The sequence below is a fragment of the Lactuca serriola genome, chromosome 9 (assembly GCF_051521515.1).
Source record: "Lactuca serriola cultivar US96UC23 chromosome 9, Lser_US96UC23_V15, whole genome shotgun sequence".
NCBI lineage: Eukaryota > Viridiplantae > Streptophyta > Magnoliopsida > Asterales > Asteraceae > Lactuca > Lactuca serriola.
In genome coordinates, this window is record NC_136416.1 from 203975051 (window position 1) to 203993225 (window position 18175).

General features: G+C 40.9%; 1 protein-coding gene across 1 annotated transcript; it reads right to left on the reverse strand.

Moving 5' to 3' along the window:
- Nucleotides 1-475: 475 nt before the first annotated feature.
- Nucleotides 476-2220, reverse strand: LOC145074419 (uncharacterized). Its single transcript, XM_079020799.1, has one exon. The coding sequence runs from the start codon at nt 2124-2126 to the stop codon at nt 690-692; it is 1437 nt and encodes a 478-aa protein (XP_078876925.1). The 5' UTR covers nt 2127-2220; the 3' UTR covers nt 476-689.
- Nucleotides 2221-18175: the final 15955 nt, after the last annotated feature.

The following is an 18175-nucleotide window of genomic DNA, read 5'->3' on the forward strand; positions in this document are numbered from 1 at the left end:
GACAAATGATCACCTACATGTATAATTCACAATCCGTGATCATTAAATTTCCAATATTTTATTTTCTGAAATAACAAAATATACGACACATATATATATTAACTAATAAATAAATGATTTGTTTTTGTCCATTTACGTGATGATTGACCGTTGAAGTATAGATGGGGGCATCCGGTCATTCAGTTTGCCAAATTTCAAACGCAACCATTTTCATTTGTGTACATATCAAATTCAATCAATCGCTATTATAAACATGGCATGCCTTGGCAACTCATCACCAGTTTATGAATCATATCATTTAATTAATTAATTATCAACCCCCCGCAACAAATCAACACTTGTCCTATGCATCCCCTACCACCCTCCATTATCTACCTTTTTTTATTCAATCCTAGGTCTCTTTTCTCTTGTCTTGTCCTCTTTTTTTTTTCTTCACAAATATCTATATCTCATATTATTTTAACAAAAATAAACAGATTCAAAGTCACGTACATTACAACTTACTTCGTTTTAACAAACTATTTAATCGTACATATATATATATATATATTAATATAACAGCACTATATATATATATATATATATATATATATATATATATATATATATATATAAAAAGACATTAAGATTCCATTATTATTATTTACTAGAATATTTGTTGGAAAGCATACCCGATTGATAAAAAAGGATCAGATAGAACCTTGAGAGATCTTCGTCGGAGGAACAATCTTCCCATCTTGATTTGATACTGCTGACGTGGCAGCCATTGTTTGGTGATACTGTTGTTGTTGTGTAACCAAATTCCCGTGCGCAGGATAGTAGACATGCCTTCCGACGCCGTTATCATACGCTACTTGACCGTACCCTGCGTCGGTCATCGCCGCCGTTGGCTGGACCATTCTAATACCTTCCGGATGTGTAGGTAACTTCTGCGGTGGTGGTGGTTGTTGTGGAGGGAATATAGGTTGTGATTGTACCGGTTGCATGGCGTTGTATACCGGCTGGTCACGGTAAACCTCAGTCGCCGTCGGCATCCTCTGAACCGCATAATAACCCTGACCTTGACCTGGATTGTGACCGATTGGACCAGTCACCGGTCTAGCCATTGGAGCGTGATACATGTTTAGGGGAGGAGGTACCATGTAAACCGGTTGTTGATCAGGTGAGATAGTAGAAGCTGTGAATCCGCCGGAAATTTGGTATCCCGGTGCCGGAGAAGGTACACTTCCCGGTAGTGTTGTCGGAATTACTTTATCTGATGTTCTCTGCAGGTAATAATCTCCTGTGTAACCTGGAGTTAAGTTATCATCACTTTGTCTCCGGTAGAGATTCTGTTGTTGCTCTTCTGAAATTCTTAGCCTCCGTAGATCCTGTATATGTTTCTGGATCCGATCTGCTCCGATTCCACGATCATCTAAAATCGGAACGTCTGCATCATGAAGACGAATCGGTGGATCCACGATAGGAAGATCTCGAACTTTCGACACCACTACCGGCGGCGGAGGTACAACTTTCTCCGAACCGAAGAGAAAATCAGCATTTCCATGTATCGGCAAGGCCGACGGCGGAGTTGACGACTGAACTGGACCGGAATTCAACGCATCAACGAACCGGTCTCGCTCTGATCTTCCCTCGGTGGAACCAAAACTATGAGCTGGAGTTATTGACGGAGTTTGAGTAGTTACAGGAAACAAAAACAGCCTCAATCTCGCCGGCTTTGGTGAAGCTCTGTTCAACCGATCGTACTCAATCATCATGTGGTCGAGATCGTCGTCGTTGGTAACGGAAATCAAAGCATCCAGATCTTCTCCAGGTAACTGATACTTGAAACAAACATCAGCATCACACAACGCTACTAACTTCGCGATAAGAGCAGTGAGCTTAATGGAACGATCGACGGCTAATATCTTAGTCTCGCCGCCGATGTAAGCCAGCTGGTTATCGTGAGGCCTTGGGTGGATTTTACCACCGTAACTACACATAAACTTGACTTTGTAGTTGCTGTTGTTGCTATTGTTCCCCGTCGACTGATCTTCCCATGGTGGTGGATTCTCGAAGTCCACTTCTCGCGATCTCGGCGAGGATCCGCCGGACTCAGGGTAGGAATTGTAAGAGTAGTTCTCCATGGCGCACGTTAGCGAATAGTGGAGTAGAAAATTTTGAAGATTGATAGGGTCAGTCTATCCAGAGACGATGACTGGAATTTGTGGGAGGGAAGTGGAAAATGGGCCTTTTATTATAGTCTTTGTCTCGCAATAAATATTTGAATATTAATAAAACAAAATAATAAAAGATCTCAAACAAAAAAAAAACATTCTTTAAAATTTTTAGATCATATACATTAATACAAATAAATTAATAATAACCAGAAGCCAGAATTAGCTTTATATTTCACAAACTTATTAATAAGCAGGCAAAATTCCGAAAATTACAATTATTATTAATTTAGAATTAATGAATACTAATTTGCTACATATTGTTTAAGAGAATCATTTGTCGTAATTTTTTAAGAGAATCTTGGTTGATTTTTCTTAAGAATAATGTTTTTAAGAGAATCTGGGTTGATTTTTCTTAAAAATAATGTTTTTAAATGACATGGTGCGTCAAATTTAGCATGATTTGAGAATAACAGTGTCTGGAATGTCTTTATTTTCTGACACAACGTTCGATTGATGGGTGGCTATTCGGTTGGATACGGTTACAGGGTATATATGGCTGACTTTGATCTTCCGTCTGCATTATAACCATTGTTTTTTATGTGTATAAATAAGGTATTTTGGACAATTTGTTTAAGAAATAATGCTTAATATAATTATCGAAATTTTTTATCGTATCTTATTAAATTTGTGTATTTTGGTTCATATAAAACGTCATAATCATCGTTCTTCCTTGTGGAAGTAATACTCATAATTTAAACAATATCGATATAGTTTTAATGAAGCACGAGGTAGCTATCAAACATATATACATTTCTTTGCTTTTCTTTTGCATTGGTATAATTTTGTTTGTTTGTTTGTCCCTTTGAAATGACAAATGACAAATATAAAATAGTAGAAAAGAACTAAGAAGATTTAAATTGTTTCAATATATTTTTACATCGGGTGTTGTGCATTCTTGAAATACTTTATAGAATATTTGTTCTTCTATTATCATATGTAGAAAAATGATAGTATTTGCAGTTGCTGTTAAATTTGAGGCTTGCTTTCTAAAGGTCTACGTCATAAGAAGTTCAAGTCTTGGACACCGTATATAAGCTTATTGGAATCGAATAGTGTCCCATTTTACACTGATCGACAACTTTCATTTGTTAGAAACTTATAATCGAGCACATTGACTGGAAGAATGCCTTATGAGCTTGGTAAACTTATGCACCTTCAAGAGCTTCAATTAGACATGATAAAACTGGAAGGAACTATTGGTAGTGCTAATTCGACGGATTTTGCTTCAAGCATGAGATAGATGTAAGTTAAAAAATGTCCCCATTGATTTTTATTACATCTACAAGGTTCAATTTTTTTTGGTTAAGTTATGTTTTTGTTTTGATTTGGTTTTGGTGTTTTAGGTATTGATTTTTTCTGGGTTTAGCCGTTTAGGTTTTATCTGAAGAAAACCAAGGGAGTTCAAGATGGTGGAGGTAAGAGGTGCCCAATAGTGGTTGTTGATAGTGGTGCTAGGTGCTGATGCTACACACCAGCAACGATCAAATGTGGATTATTCGGTGGCATGTAATGTGACATGTTAATGGATACCAACTATTACAAGTTTGAGTCCTTATTAGTACTTAACTATAGACTTTAAACATTTAGACTATTAAAAAACAAGAAAGACTTTTTTTAACCAAAACATAAGCCTTTATATGGTCACATTGACATATATTAGACGTAACATATTTTCATTGCCTAGTATACTTTTGTTTTTTGATTCTTTAAGTTTATAATTATTTTAACTCGTGTAGTCTTATTTTGTACCATAGCTATATTTAACGTAATGTTCAATATAAATTTGAATATAAAATTGCATATGTCATATTTTTATCTACATAATAATAAAAATTTGTCTTAATTTGATATATATCCTAAATAACATACTTTCGATCTTAAAATCCAATTTTATTTTTATCATTATAAAGTATGTTTTTTGTAAATCCTACTGCTGAAATATAAATTCTATAGACGTTTAAATCCACATGAATTTAATAAATTGTATGTTATTTTTTATGAAACCCTATATCATAAATATGTCTTATTTTGAAATATATTAAGTAAATTTTTGGTTGAAACCGGATAATTCAATATTGAATAATTAGAAGGGAGTTGATTTGGTATTGCTTGATGAGATTGTAGAACAAATCTATTTTTGTAAAACGACAAACTAACTAACCTGCTCTTAAATACACATCTATATCTTCACAGAATCTATGTAATAAACAAAATTACCATTTAACATTTGGAGGAAAAAAACAACTTCAAAGCATACTATTAACCATAATGAGAATTGATTCATCAAAAACTTCAGTCTTCAAAATTCAAACCCAAATCTCCAAAATTACATATTTCTTAAACTGGACTTAATTTTTCACAAACAGCTAAATTCATAAATAAAAATAAACATTTTTTTAAAAGCATAATTTAATTGTAAACTTCGTTTCTCCTTATTCTAGCAACGATTTAGCAACATATTTCGTAAAGAAGTTAGTTTTAACTTTTATTTCTCCGTTTTCTCTTATTCTTCAACAAAGATTTCTCCAACATTATGCAATATCTTATAAACATATTTCTTGAATGCAACTAACTTTAACCTTCGTTAGCAGTTTACTCCATCTTTTAGCTACAAATTCTCCATCGTTATGCAACGATTTCAGAAACATATTTTCTTGAATGCAAGTATGCAACTAGTTATAACCTTTGTTTCTTGACTTTCTTCATTTACTCCATTTTCTATTATACTTTTAAAATAAAATATAATAATAATTTATAAATAACAACTGAATATTTATTTCGGGAATTGTGTTTAAAAACAATAATGTTATTTCTGCAAGGGAATTATAAAATAATAGGCGAGTACATGGTTGTTGTGAAAGATAGTTTTGAGGAGGAAGTGGTGGGCTCTAGTAGGAAAAGAGACAGAACCTGGGATCCTGCCAATCTAACTATTGCCATTTGCCAGGTGAAATTTTCAAACACGACCTGGTCAAACACTTGTCCATGTGGATGGTGGAAACCGAAGGAGAAATTGGCCCAAAAATTCGAACCGAACTGAAACTTCAATCTAACCGAACCGAATTAGGACCGAATAAGCAATTCGATTCTGGTTTTGGGTATCTATATTATGCTTATTTGGTTCTCGGGTTATCCAAATAAGAGCTTATTCGGTTCTAAATACCCGATCCGGATAAGCATTCTTCGTCCCCTTTCTTTGATCGACAGGAATCAAAATCATGATTCATTCTTCTATCCTCGTCGTTCATCACAAAAAAAAAAAACCAACGCTCGTCCTTGTCGTTTCAAAATCGACTAATATTCTCAACTATTGCCAACTCGAAATCACTTCTGTTGATCCTTCCTCTTGTTTCAGACTTTCAAAAACTAACCCTTTCTATTAAATCTAAAGAATTACGAATTCCTACTTTGTCTAGTAATGGAAAATTGGGCTCCAACTCAAGTAATCAATTAATTCTCATTATGTTAACTACTATGTAAATGTTATTCTTTCAATATGTTATTGTGTTATGTTAGTCTTTGAATGTTTTATGTTGATGAATAAAAGTACATTGTTATTCTAATATTCGGGTTATATAATCCTAATACGGTTAATTTATTCAGATTTTTTTTTGTTATATTAGATCCTTAATCATCTTGTACATATTATTCAGGTAATAACGAACCGAACTGAATCGAACTCACATTGGTTAAACGGTTCAGTTTTCAGTTCATACAATTACCATTATTCTGTTTTCGGATTATTCGGATTCGGGTCGGTTCGGTCAGATTCCGACCTGAATAACATCCTTAGTGGAAACTATCGTTATTACTTTTTAAATTGTTACCTAATATCATCTTAAATTACACCAATCGTGTGCCTGGTGTTAAATAAATGTTTAGTCATTATTTTTAAAAATTAATTCAGACCGTTTTTAAGTTTGATTTTTTTTGCACATTTAGTCCCTATTGACATGAAATGACTGCTCTACCCATAATAATTTATTTTTTCTTTTTCTTTTATTTCTTTATCAGTTTTAAATTAAAAAGAAAAAGAAAACAAACCAAAAATCTCCACCCCTCCTTACGACACTTCCCTTCTCACCTCCTTATTCCTCCGACAGCACCTCAATCTAAAACCCTTCATCTGAAATTTCGTCGACGACTTCTTATTGTGACGCACACGTGAAGAAGGAGATCGACGACTTCCGAAAAAGCATCACTGACGTAGTTCTGCTCAGTAACCTTCTCATTTTTTCTACAACTCCGTAACACCCTGTTTCAGGTCGTTTCTGAATTCGGGGCAGTGAGGACAAGGGAGGCTGAGAGGATAAGGGTTTGGAGGGTTATAATGCGATGTAACATCCGGATTTCCAGGTACATTACTTATTCATTTATTTTGGAGATTTTGGAGGGACTCGGCGAGTTGATGCTTAGACTCGCCGAGTAGAGTCGCGAATTCCATCCGGGTTAATGACCGAACTCGGCGAGTCCGCGCTGTTTAATGAAACCCAAATCCCCAAGGTTTGAGGCCTATTTAAAGGGGCTTATAGCCACCAATTGCGGCTACCAGACCCCTGAGTGAAACCCTAAGCAATCTAGAACGTTTGTGAGGAAGGAGAGGCCATTTTTGATCCTTGTGTGGGTGTTTTTGCAAGAAGAAGGTGACCAAGGCAAGATGGAGCTGAAGAAGGCGCTATTATGTGGATTTCAGAGCCTAAGAACTTCATATTGAGGTATATATTCGATCCTTCTTCAGTTTTGGGTGTTAATCCTTGAGAGTTACGGTTTCTAGCCCATTTAGAGTGTGATTGATGGTGCAATTGGTCCCTTCTTGTGTTGAGGCTGCGGATCTGGATCCAAAGAGGTCCAGAGACCTTAACTCCCTGATCTTTATGGGGTGACATTGGGTAATATGAGCTTAGGGTGACATTTTGAGGCCATTTCTTCAAATAGAGCCATTGGATCTTTGCATGGGCATCAAGATCCAAACTTTACATGTTTATATTGCTTAAGGAGGCCAGATCTATGGATTAGAGGAACGGATCTGACCTCAGGAGGTCATTTGAGCTTGAGCATGGCGTAGACTTGCCGAGTCCCAAGAACAGACTCGGCGAGTAGGGCTAGGGTTTCCCATAGTTCACTTAGTGAGTACTTGCCGAGTTAGGGGAATGACTCGGTGATTCAGAGGGAATTAGAGGACTGGAGTTCAAGGCGGAACTCGCCGAGTTCATAATGGGACTCGGCGAGTTGAGTCGGGGTGGCCCCACGATTCATGCCAGGTGTAACCCGTCGAGCAGGGGAAAGACTTGACGTGTCATGCGAGACTAGAGGGATAGTGGACACGCGTAGACTCGCCGAGTCACCCACGAGCACTCGGCGAGTCGGGTCAAAGTTTGACCGTTGACTTTGTTGACTTTGAGGGTTTGGTCAACAATGGGGTCTTTGTGTAAAGAGAGGGGTAAAATGGTCTTCTACCCTTCTGAGGATGCCAAGAGAGGGTTGAGTCTAGTCTCGAGAGTTATATTTATGAGAGTATTTACTTTATGTGATTAGGCGGAGGCTAGACCATATTTCTACCGAGTCAGAGATTTACCGAGACATCTGAGGTGAGTCTTCTCACTATATATTACCTAGAGTGGTAACAGAGTTATGTGCTAGTATATTGTATGTTATTTATGTGTTATTGTGATATGTGATATGCATGATTCAGAGTTTCCAGAGTTAGGACCAGTGGGTCCATAGAGTTAGGGCTAGAGGGCCCACAGAGAGAGTTGGGACTGGAGGGTCCCACTGAGACACACTGAACAGAGGGTCAGCAGAGTTATAGCCTTGAGTGGCTAATGTATGTTAGAGTGGTATTTTGGGGAATTCACTAAGCTTCTTGCTTACAGTGTTTTGTGTTATGTGTTACAAGTACTAGTGAGGAGCGCAGGAAGGCGCCGACATGATTCGTACACACACACATGGAATTTTATGTAATTCGATTTTGGGAAATGTTTTGTGGAACCGAGTTATGATACAATAAGATTTTATTAATAATTGTGAACGAACAATGTGTTTTGAAAATGTGAAAAATTGCTTTAATTTTCACGGTGTTACAAGTTGGTATCAGAGCCTTTGTTTGAGGGATTCGGATTCATCTTCGGGCGTATCTGAACTCAAACTGAGGATTTGAGAAAAGTTTTGATAACAAAACAATTTTAAAAGAGTAAAAAGAGTTTTGAGACAAACAGAGTAGAGCCGTGTGTACGATCAGCCAGCGCCCGAACGGTGATTTCCCAAAATACCCTTGCAATAAGTGTTATGAGATATATTATGTTATGTTATATGATGAGTTATATTATGCATGCTAGAGTAGACTAGGTATTCTTATTAGGACTAGAGTGGCCTGATATGTGATGCCTTAGTTTAGGAGTTTTGTTGCTAGGGATACTTGATAGTGTTTAGATAGCAGCGAGGAGCTTATGAGAAATATGCTAGTGAGTAGCATATGATTAAAGAGAGTAGAGTACTTGGGATTTAGGACTCTGGGAGGAGGACTTGGGATGGATGCTGATGCGGTGTGGACAGTAGTATTGGGCCTGTACTACTGAAGACATCGGGTCAGTGCGCAGTCCAAGTAAGAATCCTTAGAGTACTAAGGAACAAGTAGGGTCGAGTCATCGAGTGTGGGTATACTCGAGCTAGTTCCTAATATTCTTATGTCATATTTTAGAGGGAGATCATGGCTGGGACACGTCACACACCAGGGAGCAGCAGTGCTAGGGATGAGGAGATCCGTAGGATCATTCATGAGGAGGTGGCTGCGTCCATCAGGGCAGAGATAACAGAGATGTTCGGGTCTATCAAGACCACCCTGATCGAGATATTTGACGAGAGATACGCTGCTCTTTCTGAGGCTGCGGTTGTTGCGGCCACTGCAGCCATAGCTGCGACTAGGCCGCATGGTGGTGATGCGTTGCTGTTCCGGGAGTTCAGCAACACAAAACCACCGGAGTTTGATGGGACCCAGGACCCTCAAGCAGGGTACTGAGTCTGTTACAATGATTACAAGGATGTTCCATGAGCGGGCAATGTTCTGCCCAGAGCACGTGTCCTCTGAGCAGGCACATATGAGCCGATATCTTAGCATTTTGAGGAGGGATATACGGGAGTTCGTGGCAAACTCGACGTACCGGACATTTGCTGAGCTTCAGGAAAATGCCCCGGAAGAGGGAGATAGAGCTGGAGACCTAGGCTAGGGAGGAGGCTGAGTCTCAGGGGAGAGATCGGCGACCGGCGCAGTCTCAGCCGGCAGCCAAGCGGGCCAAGCCCACTGATTCGAGATCTGGGAGTCAGAGGGGACGCACTTGTGGCAATTGTGGCAAGAGCCACGATGGGGGTGTGTAGAGCGAGGTGTTGCTACAAATGTGGCAAGGAGGGGCATATGACCAAGGATTGCCCCAAGGGGTTTGCAGTATGTTTCCACTGCAACCAGAACGGACACCGGAAGGTAGAGTGTCCACAGTTGCGAGGGACAGCTCAGGGAGCATCTCAGGGATCTGCCCCTACTGCAGTGAGAGCTACAGACAGTCGGCCCGTAAAGGCCGAGGCACCGAAGGCGCGAGGGAGAGCCTTCCAGTTGACCGCGGAGGAGGTCCGCGCAGCGCCCGATGTCGTGGCTGGTATGTATTCTTTCATGTATTTATTTTGATGTTTGAGATATTGTGTTTATATTATGTTATGCGTAGGTACTTTTCTTATGAGTTCTGTACCTGCCTTGGTGTTATTTGACTCGGGTGCGAGTCGGTCTTTTGTATCTTTGGCTTTCAGTCAGCACATCAGTATTAGTCGAGAGGCGTTGAGTCGGCCTCTGAGAGTTTCCATAGCTGACGAGAGGGCGGTGTATGCCACCGAGGTGATCCGAGGGTGTGTACTCGAGATTTTCGACGTTGAGTTTCCGATTGATTTAGTTCCTATTGCGATGGGAGATGTATGTGTCATCGTGGGCATGGACTGGTTGAGCAAATTTGGAGCGGTGATCGACTGCGAGAGACAGCCGGTGACCATACGAGACCCTAGTGGGGGAGTTCTTACGGTGTACGGCGAGGGTACACATTCTGGGTCAGCATTTTGTTTGGCCGCTAGAGCGAGACAGAGTCTACAGCATGGTTGTAGTGGGCTTGTGGCGTATGTGATGGATACGAGGGTTGATTCAGGGAGGCCGAGGTCAGCTGATGAGGCTCCAATAGTGCGAGAGTTCCCGGATGTTTTCCCGGAGGAGTTGTCGGGTGTGCCTCCTGAGAGGCAAGTAGAGTTTCGTATCGATTTGGTTCCGGGGGCAGCACCTATTGCCAAAGCACCCTATCGCCTTGCACCTCCAGAGATGCAGAAGTTATCCTCGCAGCTTCAGGAGCTGCTGGGGAAGGGGTTTATTCGGCCGAGCAGTTCGCCGTGGGGAGTGCCTATCCTCTTTGTCAAGAAAAAGGATGGTTCACACCGGATGTGCATTGATTACCGGGAGTTGAACAAGTTGACGCTCAAGAATCGTTACCCTTTGCCAAGGATTGACGATTTGTTCGATCAGTTGCAGGGAGCATCTTGGTTCTCCAAGATTGACTTGAGGTTTGGATATCATCAAATGAGGGTGCGAGATGAGGATATCCAAAAGACAGCGTTCAGGACTCGTTACGGGCATTACGAGTTCGTGGTGATGCCTTTCGGGCTCACCAATGCACCGGCGGCGTTCATGGATCTCATGAACAGAGTGTGCAGGCCGATGTTGGACCACTCGGTGATCGTGTTCATCGACGATATATTGGTGTATTCAAAATCCAAAGAGCAGCATGAGGAGCATTTGAGGGAGATCCTTGGAGTTTTGAGATTGGAGAGGCTTTACGCTAAATTCTCCAAGTGTGATTTCTGGTTACGAGAGGTCCAGTTCCTTGGGAACCTCATTAACCAGAATGGGATATTGGTCGATCCGGCCAAGATTGAGGCAATGATGAGTTGGGAGGTGCTGAGATCCCCCACCGAGATGAGGAGTTTCTTAGGATTGGAAGGCTATTACCAGAGATTTATCAGGGATTTCTCCAAGATCGCCGTGCCACTCACCAAGTTGACCCGGAAGGGTGTTGCTTTTTCATGGGGCCCAGAGCAGCAAGCCTCCTTCGAGAGACTTCGCCAGATACTATGCAAAGCCCCGGTGTTAGCCATTTCGGAGGGGATGGAGGACTTCGTAGTGTATTGTGACGCGTCGATATTGGGGTTGGGAGCAGTGCTTATGCGGAGGGGGCATGTGATAGCATACGCATTGAGGCAGCTGAAGCCTCACGAGATGAGGTATCCCAACCATGATCTGGAGTTGGGGGCGGTGGTGTTCACCCTCAAGATCTGGCGTCACTATTTGTATGGGGTTCGGTGTACCATATACACAGACCACAAGAGCTTGAAGTATTTAATGGATCAGCCCAACCTGAACATGCGACAGAGGAGATGGTTGGATGTGGTGAAGGATTACGATTGTGAGATCCTGTACCACTCGGGCAAGGCTAACGTTGTAGCCGATGCCCTGAGTCGTAGGGCGGAGGGCTCCTCGATACGAGATGTTTGTATGAGGCTGATAGTGATGACCTCAGTGTTTGACGCCATTCGAGGGGCCCAGGCTGAGGCCATGAGACCAGAGAACCGTAAGAGGGAGCGGGTTATCGGGCAGGTATCGGAGTTCATCACCGATAGCCGAGGGCTTATGACCTTTCAGGGTCGGATTTGGGTGCCCTTTGTGGGCGGAACGCGTACCATCTTGATGGAGGAGGCGCATAGATCGAAGTTTTTGATCCATCCCGGGGCCACTAAGATGTATTTGGACTTGAAGAGAGAGTATTGGTGGCCCTATATGAAGAGGGATGTTGCATGGTTCGTTGAGAGGTGTTTGACCTGTCGCAGGGTTAAGGCCGAGCACCAGAGACCGCATGGTAAGTTGCAGCCGTTGGAGGTTCCTGAGTGGAAGTGGGAACATATTACCATGGATTTTATCACCAAATTGCCGAGGACTGCTAGGGGCTTCGATGTAATTTGGGTGATTATGGACAGGTTGACGAAGAGCGCTCACTTCCTTGCTATCAGTGAGAGCTCTTCCGCTGAGAGGTTGGCAAAGTTGTACGTGAAAGAGGTGGTATCACGGCATGGAGTGCCGATCTCGATTGTCTCAGATCGAGATGTGCGTTTCACTTCCAGGTTCTGGAAGAAATTTCATGAGGAGTTGGGTACGAGGCTGCATCTTAGCACCGCATACCACCCACAGACCGACGGGCAGAGCGAGCGGACGATTCAGACGCTCGAGGACATGCTTCGGGCATGTGTACTGGACTTCGGAGGGAGTTGGAACACATTTTTGCCTTTGGTTGAGTTTTCCTATAACAACAGCCATCATTCGAGCATCGGTATGCCACCCTTTGAGCTGTTGTATGGGAGGAGGTGTCGGACTCCCATTTGTTGGGGTGAGGTCGGTCAGCATGTGATGGGTAGTACAGAGATAGTACTTCAGATGACTGAGCAGATTCAGCAGGTTAGGCAGAGGTTACTGACGACTTAGAGTCGTCAGAAGAGCTACGCAGACAGGCGTCACTCGGAGCTCGAGTTCCAATTTGGTGACTTCGTACTCTTGAAGGTATCTCCTTGGAAAGGAGTGATCTGATTTAGGAAGAAAGGCAAGTTGGGGCCTCGGTATATTGGTCCTTTCAGGGTGACCGCCAGGGTGGGCAGGGTAGCGTACCGTTTGGAGCTACATGCGGAGTTGAGTTAGATTCATGATACCTTCCACGTGTCTCAGTTGAGGAAGTGTATCGCTGATGAGTCGCCAGTGGTTCCATTAGAGGACATTCAGGTGGATGCGAGCCTGAACTATGTTGAGACGCCGATCGCGTTTCGGGATAGAAGGATCAAGGCTTTGAGAAACAAGGAGGTGCCATTGGTTTAGGTCCAGTGGCAACATCGGAAGGGTTCCGAGATGAATTGGGAGCCGGAGTTAGAGATGGGCGAGCAGTATCCAGAGTTATTTGTGGAAAGAGACTTCGAGGGCGAAGTCTGATTCTAGTGGGGGAGAATTGTAACATCCAGATTTCCAGGTACATTATTTATTCATTTATTTTGGAGATTTTGGAGGGACTCGGCGAGTTGATGCTTAGACTCGCCGAGTCGAGTCGTGCATTCCATCCGGGTTAATGACCGGACTCGGCGAGTCGACTAGTGGACTCGGCGAGTCCGCGTTGTTTAATGAAACCCTAATCCCCGAGGTTTGAGGCCTATTTAAAGGGGCTTATAGCCACCAATTGCGGCTACCAGACCCCTGAGTGAAACCCTAAGCGATCTAGAACGTTTGTGAGGAAGGAGAGACCATTTTTGATCCTTGTGTGGGTGTTTTTTCAAGAAGAAGGTGACCAAGGCATGAGCGAGCTGAAGAAGGCGCTATTCTATGGATTTCAGAGCCTAAGAACTTCATATTGAGGTATATATTCGATCCTTCTTCAGTTTTGGGTGTTAATCCTTGAGAGTTACGGTTTCTAGCCCATTTAGAGTGTGATTGATGGTGCAATTGGTCCCTTCTTGTGTTGAGGTTGCAGATCTGGATCCAAAGAGGTCCAGAGACCTTAACTCCCTGATCTTTATGGGGTGACATTGGGTAATATGAGCTTAGGGTGACATTTTGAGGCCATTTCTTCAAATAGAGCCATTGGATCTTTGCATGGGCATCAAGATCCAAACTTTACATGTTTATATTGCTTAAGGAGGCCAGATCTATGGATTAGAGGAACGGATCTGACCTCAGGAGGTCATTTGAGCTTGAGCATGGCGTAGACTTGCTAAGTCCCAAGAACAGACTCGGCGAGTAGGGCTAGGGTTTCCCATAGTTCACTTAGTGAGTACTTGCCGAGTTGGGGGAATGACTCGGTGAGTCAGAGGGAATTAGAGGACTGGAGTTCAAGGCGGAACTCGCCGAGTTCATAATGGGACTCGGCGAGTTGAGTCGGGGTGGCCCCGCGATTCATGCCAGGTGTAACTCGTTGAGCAGGTGAAAGACTCGACGTGTCATGCGAGACTAGAGGGATAGTGGACACGCGTAGACTCGCCGAGTCACCCAAGTGCACTCCACGAGTCAGGTCAAAGTTTGACCGTTAACTTTGTTGACTTTGAGGGTTTGGTCAACAATGGGGTCTTTGTGTCAAGAGAGGGGTAAAATGGTCTTCTACCTTTCTGAGGATGCCAAGAGAGGGTTGAGTCTAGTCTCGAGAGTTATATTTATGAGAGTATTTACTTTATGTGATTAGGCGGAGGCTAGACCATATTTCTACCGAGTCAGAGATTTACCAAGACATCTGAGGTGAGTCTTCTCACTATACATTACCTAGAGTGGTAACAGAGCTATGTGCTAGTATATTGTATGTTATTTATGTGTTATTGTGATATGTGATATGCATGATTCAGAGTTTCCAGAGTTAGGACCAGTGGGTCCATAAAGTTAGGGCTAGAGGGCCCACAGAGAGAGTTGGGACTGGAGGGTCCCACTGAGACACACGGTCAAGAGAGTTATAGCCTTGAGTGGCTAATGTATGTTAGAGTGGTATTTTGGGGAACTCACTAAGCTTCTTGCTGACAGTGTTTTGTGTTATGTGTTTCAAGTACTAGTGAGGAGCGCGGGAAGGCGCCGATATGATTCGTACACACACACATGGAGTTTTATGTAATTGGATTTTGGGAAATGTTTTCTGGAACTGAGTTATGATACAATGAGATTTTATTAATAATTGTGAACGAACAATGTGTTTTGAAAATGTGAAAAATGGCTAAAATTTTTACGGTGTTACATACGACATCCCCATTTTCACGGCCATAAAAGACCAATTTGTTTATGGTTTGTTTGGAAATCAGAGTGACATTTTACAGAAAAGTGTTGCGGAATTTGTTCTCAAAAGAATAATATGATAAAGATTTATCAAAGCATTTCCAAAGAAATGTATTTCATTATATTAAAACCTCGGGATGTCATGTTCGATACAGATAACATAGGCCTTACAACATTTATTTATATCTACTGGCCTATAATTCATAATCCCTCGTCAAGTCATCCAATTATGTTCTGGTGCCACTACCTGTAATATAAGAACTTGAGTGGGTTAGGCTTGAGAGCCTGGTGAGCACATAGGGTTTTCAACCGACAATAAATAAGTTTATTAATTTCATCAAATTAAACAAACCCGATTACCCATTCCCGTTATCCTCACTTCACGTCCTTAAAGCATCTAATATAAGGAACCTAGCCTAAGGATTTCATTGGGGTGACAACACTGCTTTGGGGATTCCTAATCAATTTATGTCAAATAAGGCAACCATGAAGGGGATGGAGTCACTACTACAAAAATTGCATTTTACAACGCGCAATGCGTGCCGTAAAACGCTCAGACGACGCGCAAATGCATGTCAAGGAAGGCCCTATCATAACGAGAGAAGACACACTTTTGCGTGTCGTCTATAGACGACACGCATTTACGACGCGAATTTATGACACACATTTATGACGCGCATTTACGTCACACAATGCGTATCAAGGAATCCCCTGTTATAAAGGAAGACGACACACATTTGTGTGTCGTAACCTTACTACACACTTTTAGGACACGCATTGCGTATCATTAAAGCTCATGTCATAAATGAAGATGACACGCATTTGCGTGTCATAAACTTCAGCAACCATTTAAGATATACATTTACGTCGCGACTTTACGATACTCATTTACGCATAATAATACAAAAATATGGAAACAAATTATACCAAAACAATTAATTTCATCCATAACATCATATCAAAAAATTGTAATGCATTGGTATTAAGGGGATCCGATTGTACATTGTTATTAAGAGGTTTTCCCTAACTAAATAACATGGTACTACTCCCTAACTATATAACCCGATCCTTCGTGTCAATAGTTTGCCACCAGGTTTACCAAATAAAATTACTTTACCTGTACACTAATAAGCAATCAACAATTAACTCTTGATATATCAATTGATTTCACTCATATTTACCGAATGATACGTACCTGACAGAAGACAAAAGAGTTAAAAATAAAAATAAAAACAACTTACTTAACTACATTTTTAATCCTCTGAAATCTTTTGACTGAACTGTAGATGTTGGCGTACACTGGAAAACACTTGACCTAGATGTTCAGAGTCCATTCCTACAATATTAAAAATCACATATCATATTTATTTCAATTGCCCAAAATGAAGAAATCTTCAATAAAATTGATGTTTTTGAACTTGATTTTCACGAAGGGGATAACATCACCAATAAATAGTGACTCTTCTTTATAGTCGCCAATTACTTCCACCTGCCACCTGTCAAATCAAAAATCAAATATTTCAAACCAAAATTTCCCCATTAAGACCTTCTTGTTGCATTAAGTTAAAAACAAAACATTTATATATTATATAAATTGCTTAGCTAACAGAAAAAGAATGAATAGTGTGAGGAGAAATGATATTTACAATATACAAAGAAAGCAAAATGAGATGTTAGTTCACAATACATTGTCACAGTAAACAAGCAAAATTCTTATCAATTTACTACATTAATTGTTTCTTATTATGCAGGTGTGCTACCAAATTCTTTATTTGAAGATGACTTACCTTCCTTACACACTATAACATATGGGATTTTTAGAGATCTTGACATTGGATGGCTTGTTGGTAAGTGAAGAGAAAGTTCAAGTGATAAAATGTCCAAAATCCTATTATGGCCATTTAAGAATTTCATCAACCGTTCGCATGTAAATACCTACCTCCATTGCTTTCAGTGTAATGAAATTTAAGAAAAAAAGTGAAAATATTAGAGAAACTTCCTAAAATAACCAAAATCCCTAATTATTATTAGTGCCACCACTACATAAACCTGAAACCAATTATTAATGGTGACAAGTGTGAAAATCTTAACTTTTAGTAGGCTATGTAAATACCTACCTCCATTGTGTTTGGTAATGATTCATCTTGAACAATGCACAATGCTAAAGCAGAAGAAGCATTGAGCTTTTCCAAAATCGTAATGGCGGACCACGTGAAGAAGGGAAGAAACGTAAATAGTTGATGGGGCGTCTCCTTTGTTTACTTCGGCTATAAGGTTTATGTATCGGTATTTTTCCATATTGCTAAGTGTCCCCTAGGGGGTTTTGTTAAATTTTCTTCTTTTGGAGGGTTCTTCAAGGGTTTCTGAGGGTTTGAGTGATGGGAATATCTCTAACATGTGTAATAAAGCATGTTTTCTTGATCCATAATCGTATCTGATTGGAGAATTTGATAGTGGGGCTGAAAAAAAGTAATATTTAGAGAAAATTGAAAAAGAAAAATTCTTTCAAAAAACTTTAAATAAAAATAAATCACCTGAAGTTCCAGCAAGAGAACTTCTAAAACCAGAATGTGGAGATCTAGAAGACAAATCTTGATCAGAAAGTTTCTTCACAACTGAACTCCTTCCACGGGGAGAAATGACAGAAGAACTGGTGGGCCCAGATTGGGGCCTACCTTTATAACTACTACCCATATTATACAACAAACTATTACTAAAGGCATTACCAAAAGTTTGACTAGGAAAGCTAAGGGCAGTTGACCGTCTTTCTTTCTCAAAAACTTCATCCACAATAGAAGAAAAAACCGATAAATGACCAGAAGCAGAAGCAGAGGTTTCATTGCCACAATCTGGGAATCCCATGAGAAGCATGTTGGAACTGTTTAAGATTTGTTTTGGTACTTTTACAGGAGAAAAACCATGTTCGAACACCTAAAAAAGTAAGATGTTTAGAGGATTGGAAATTGAAGGATTTTAGATTAAGAAATGTTCTTTACCTGGAGTCCTAAAAACCTCCCAATACATGCAAATAAATGAAGTAAACTTTTTCTTTTCAAGCTTATCAAAGCTTCAGCTACAGTCATACTTCCTTGAT

Bases quoted from the DNA above. Each gene is read 5' to 3' on its own strand.
- LOC145074419 (XM_079020799.1), bottom strand. From the start codon at position 2,126: ATGGAGAACTACTCTTACAATTCCTACCCTGAGTCCGGCGGATCCTCG.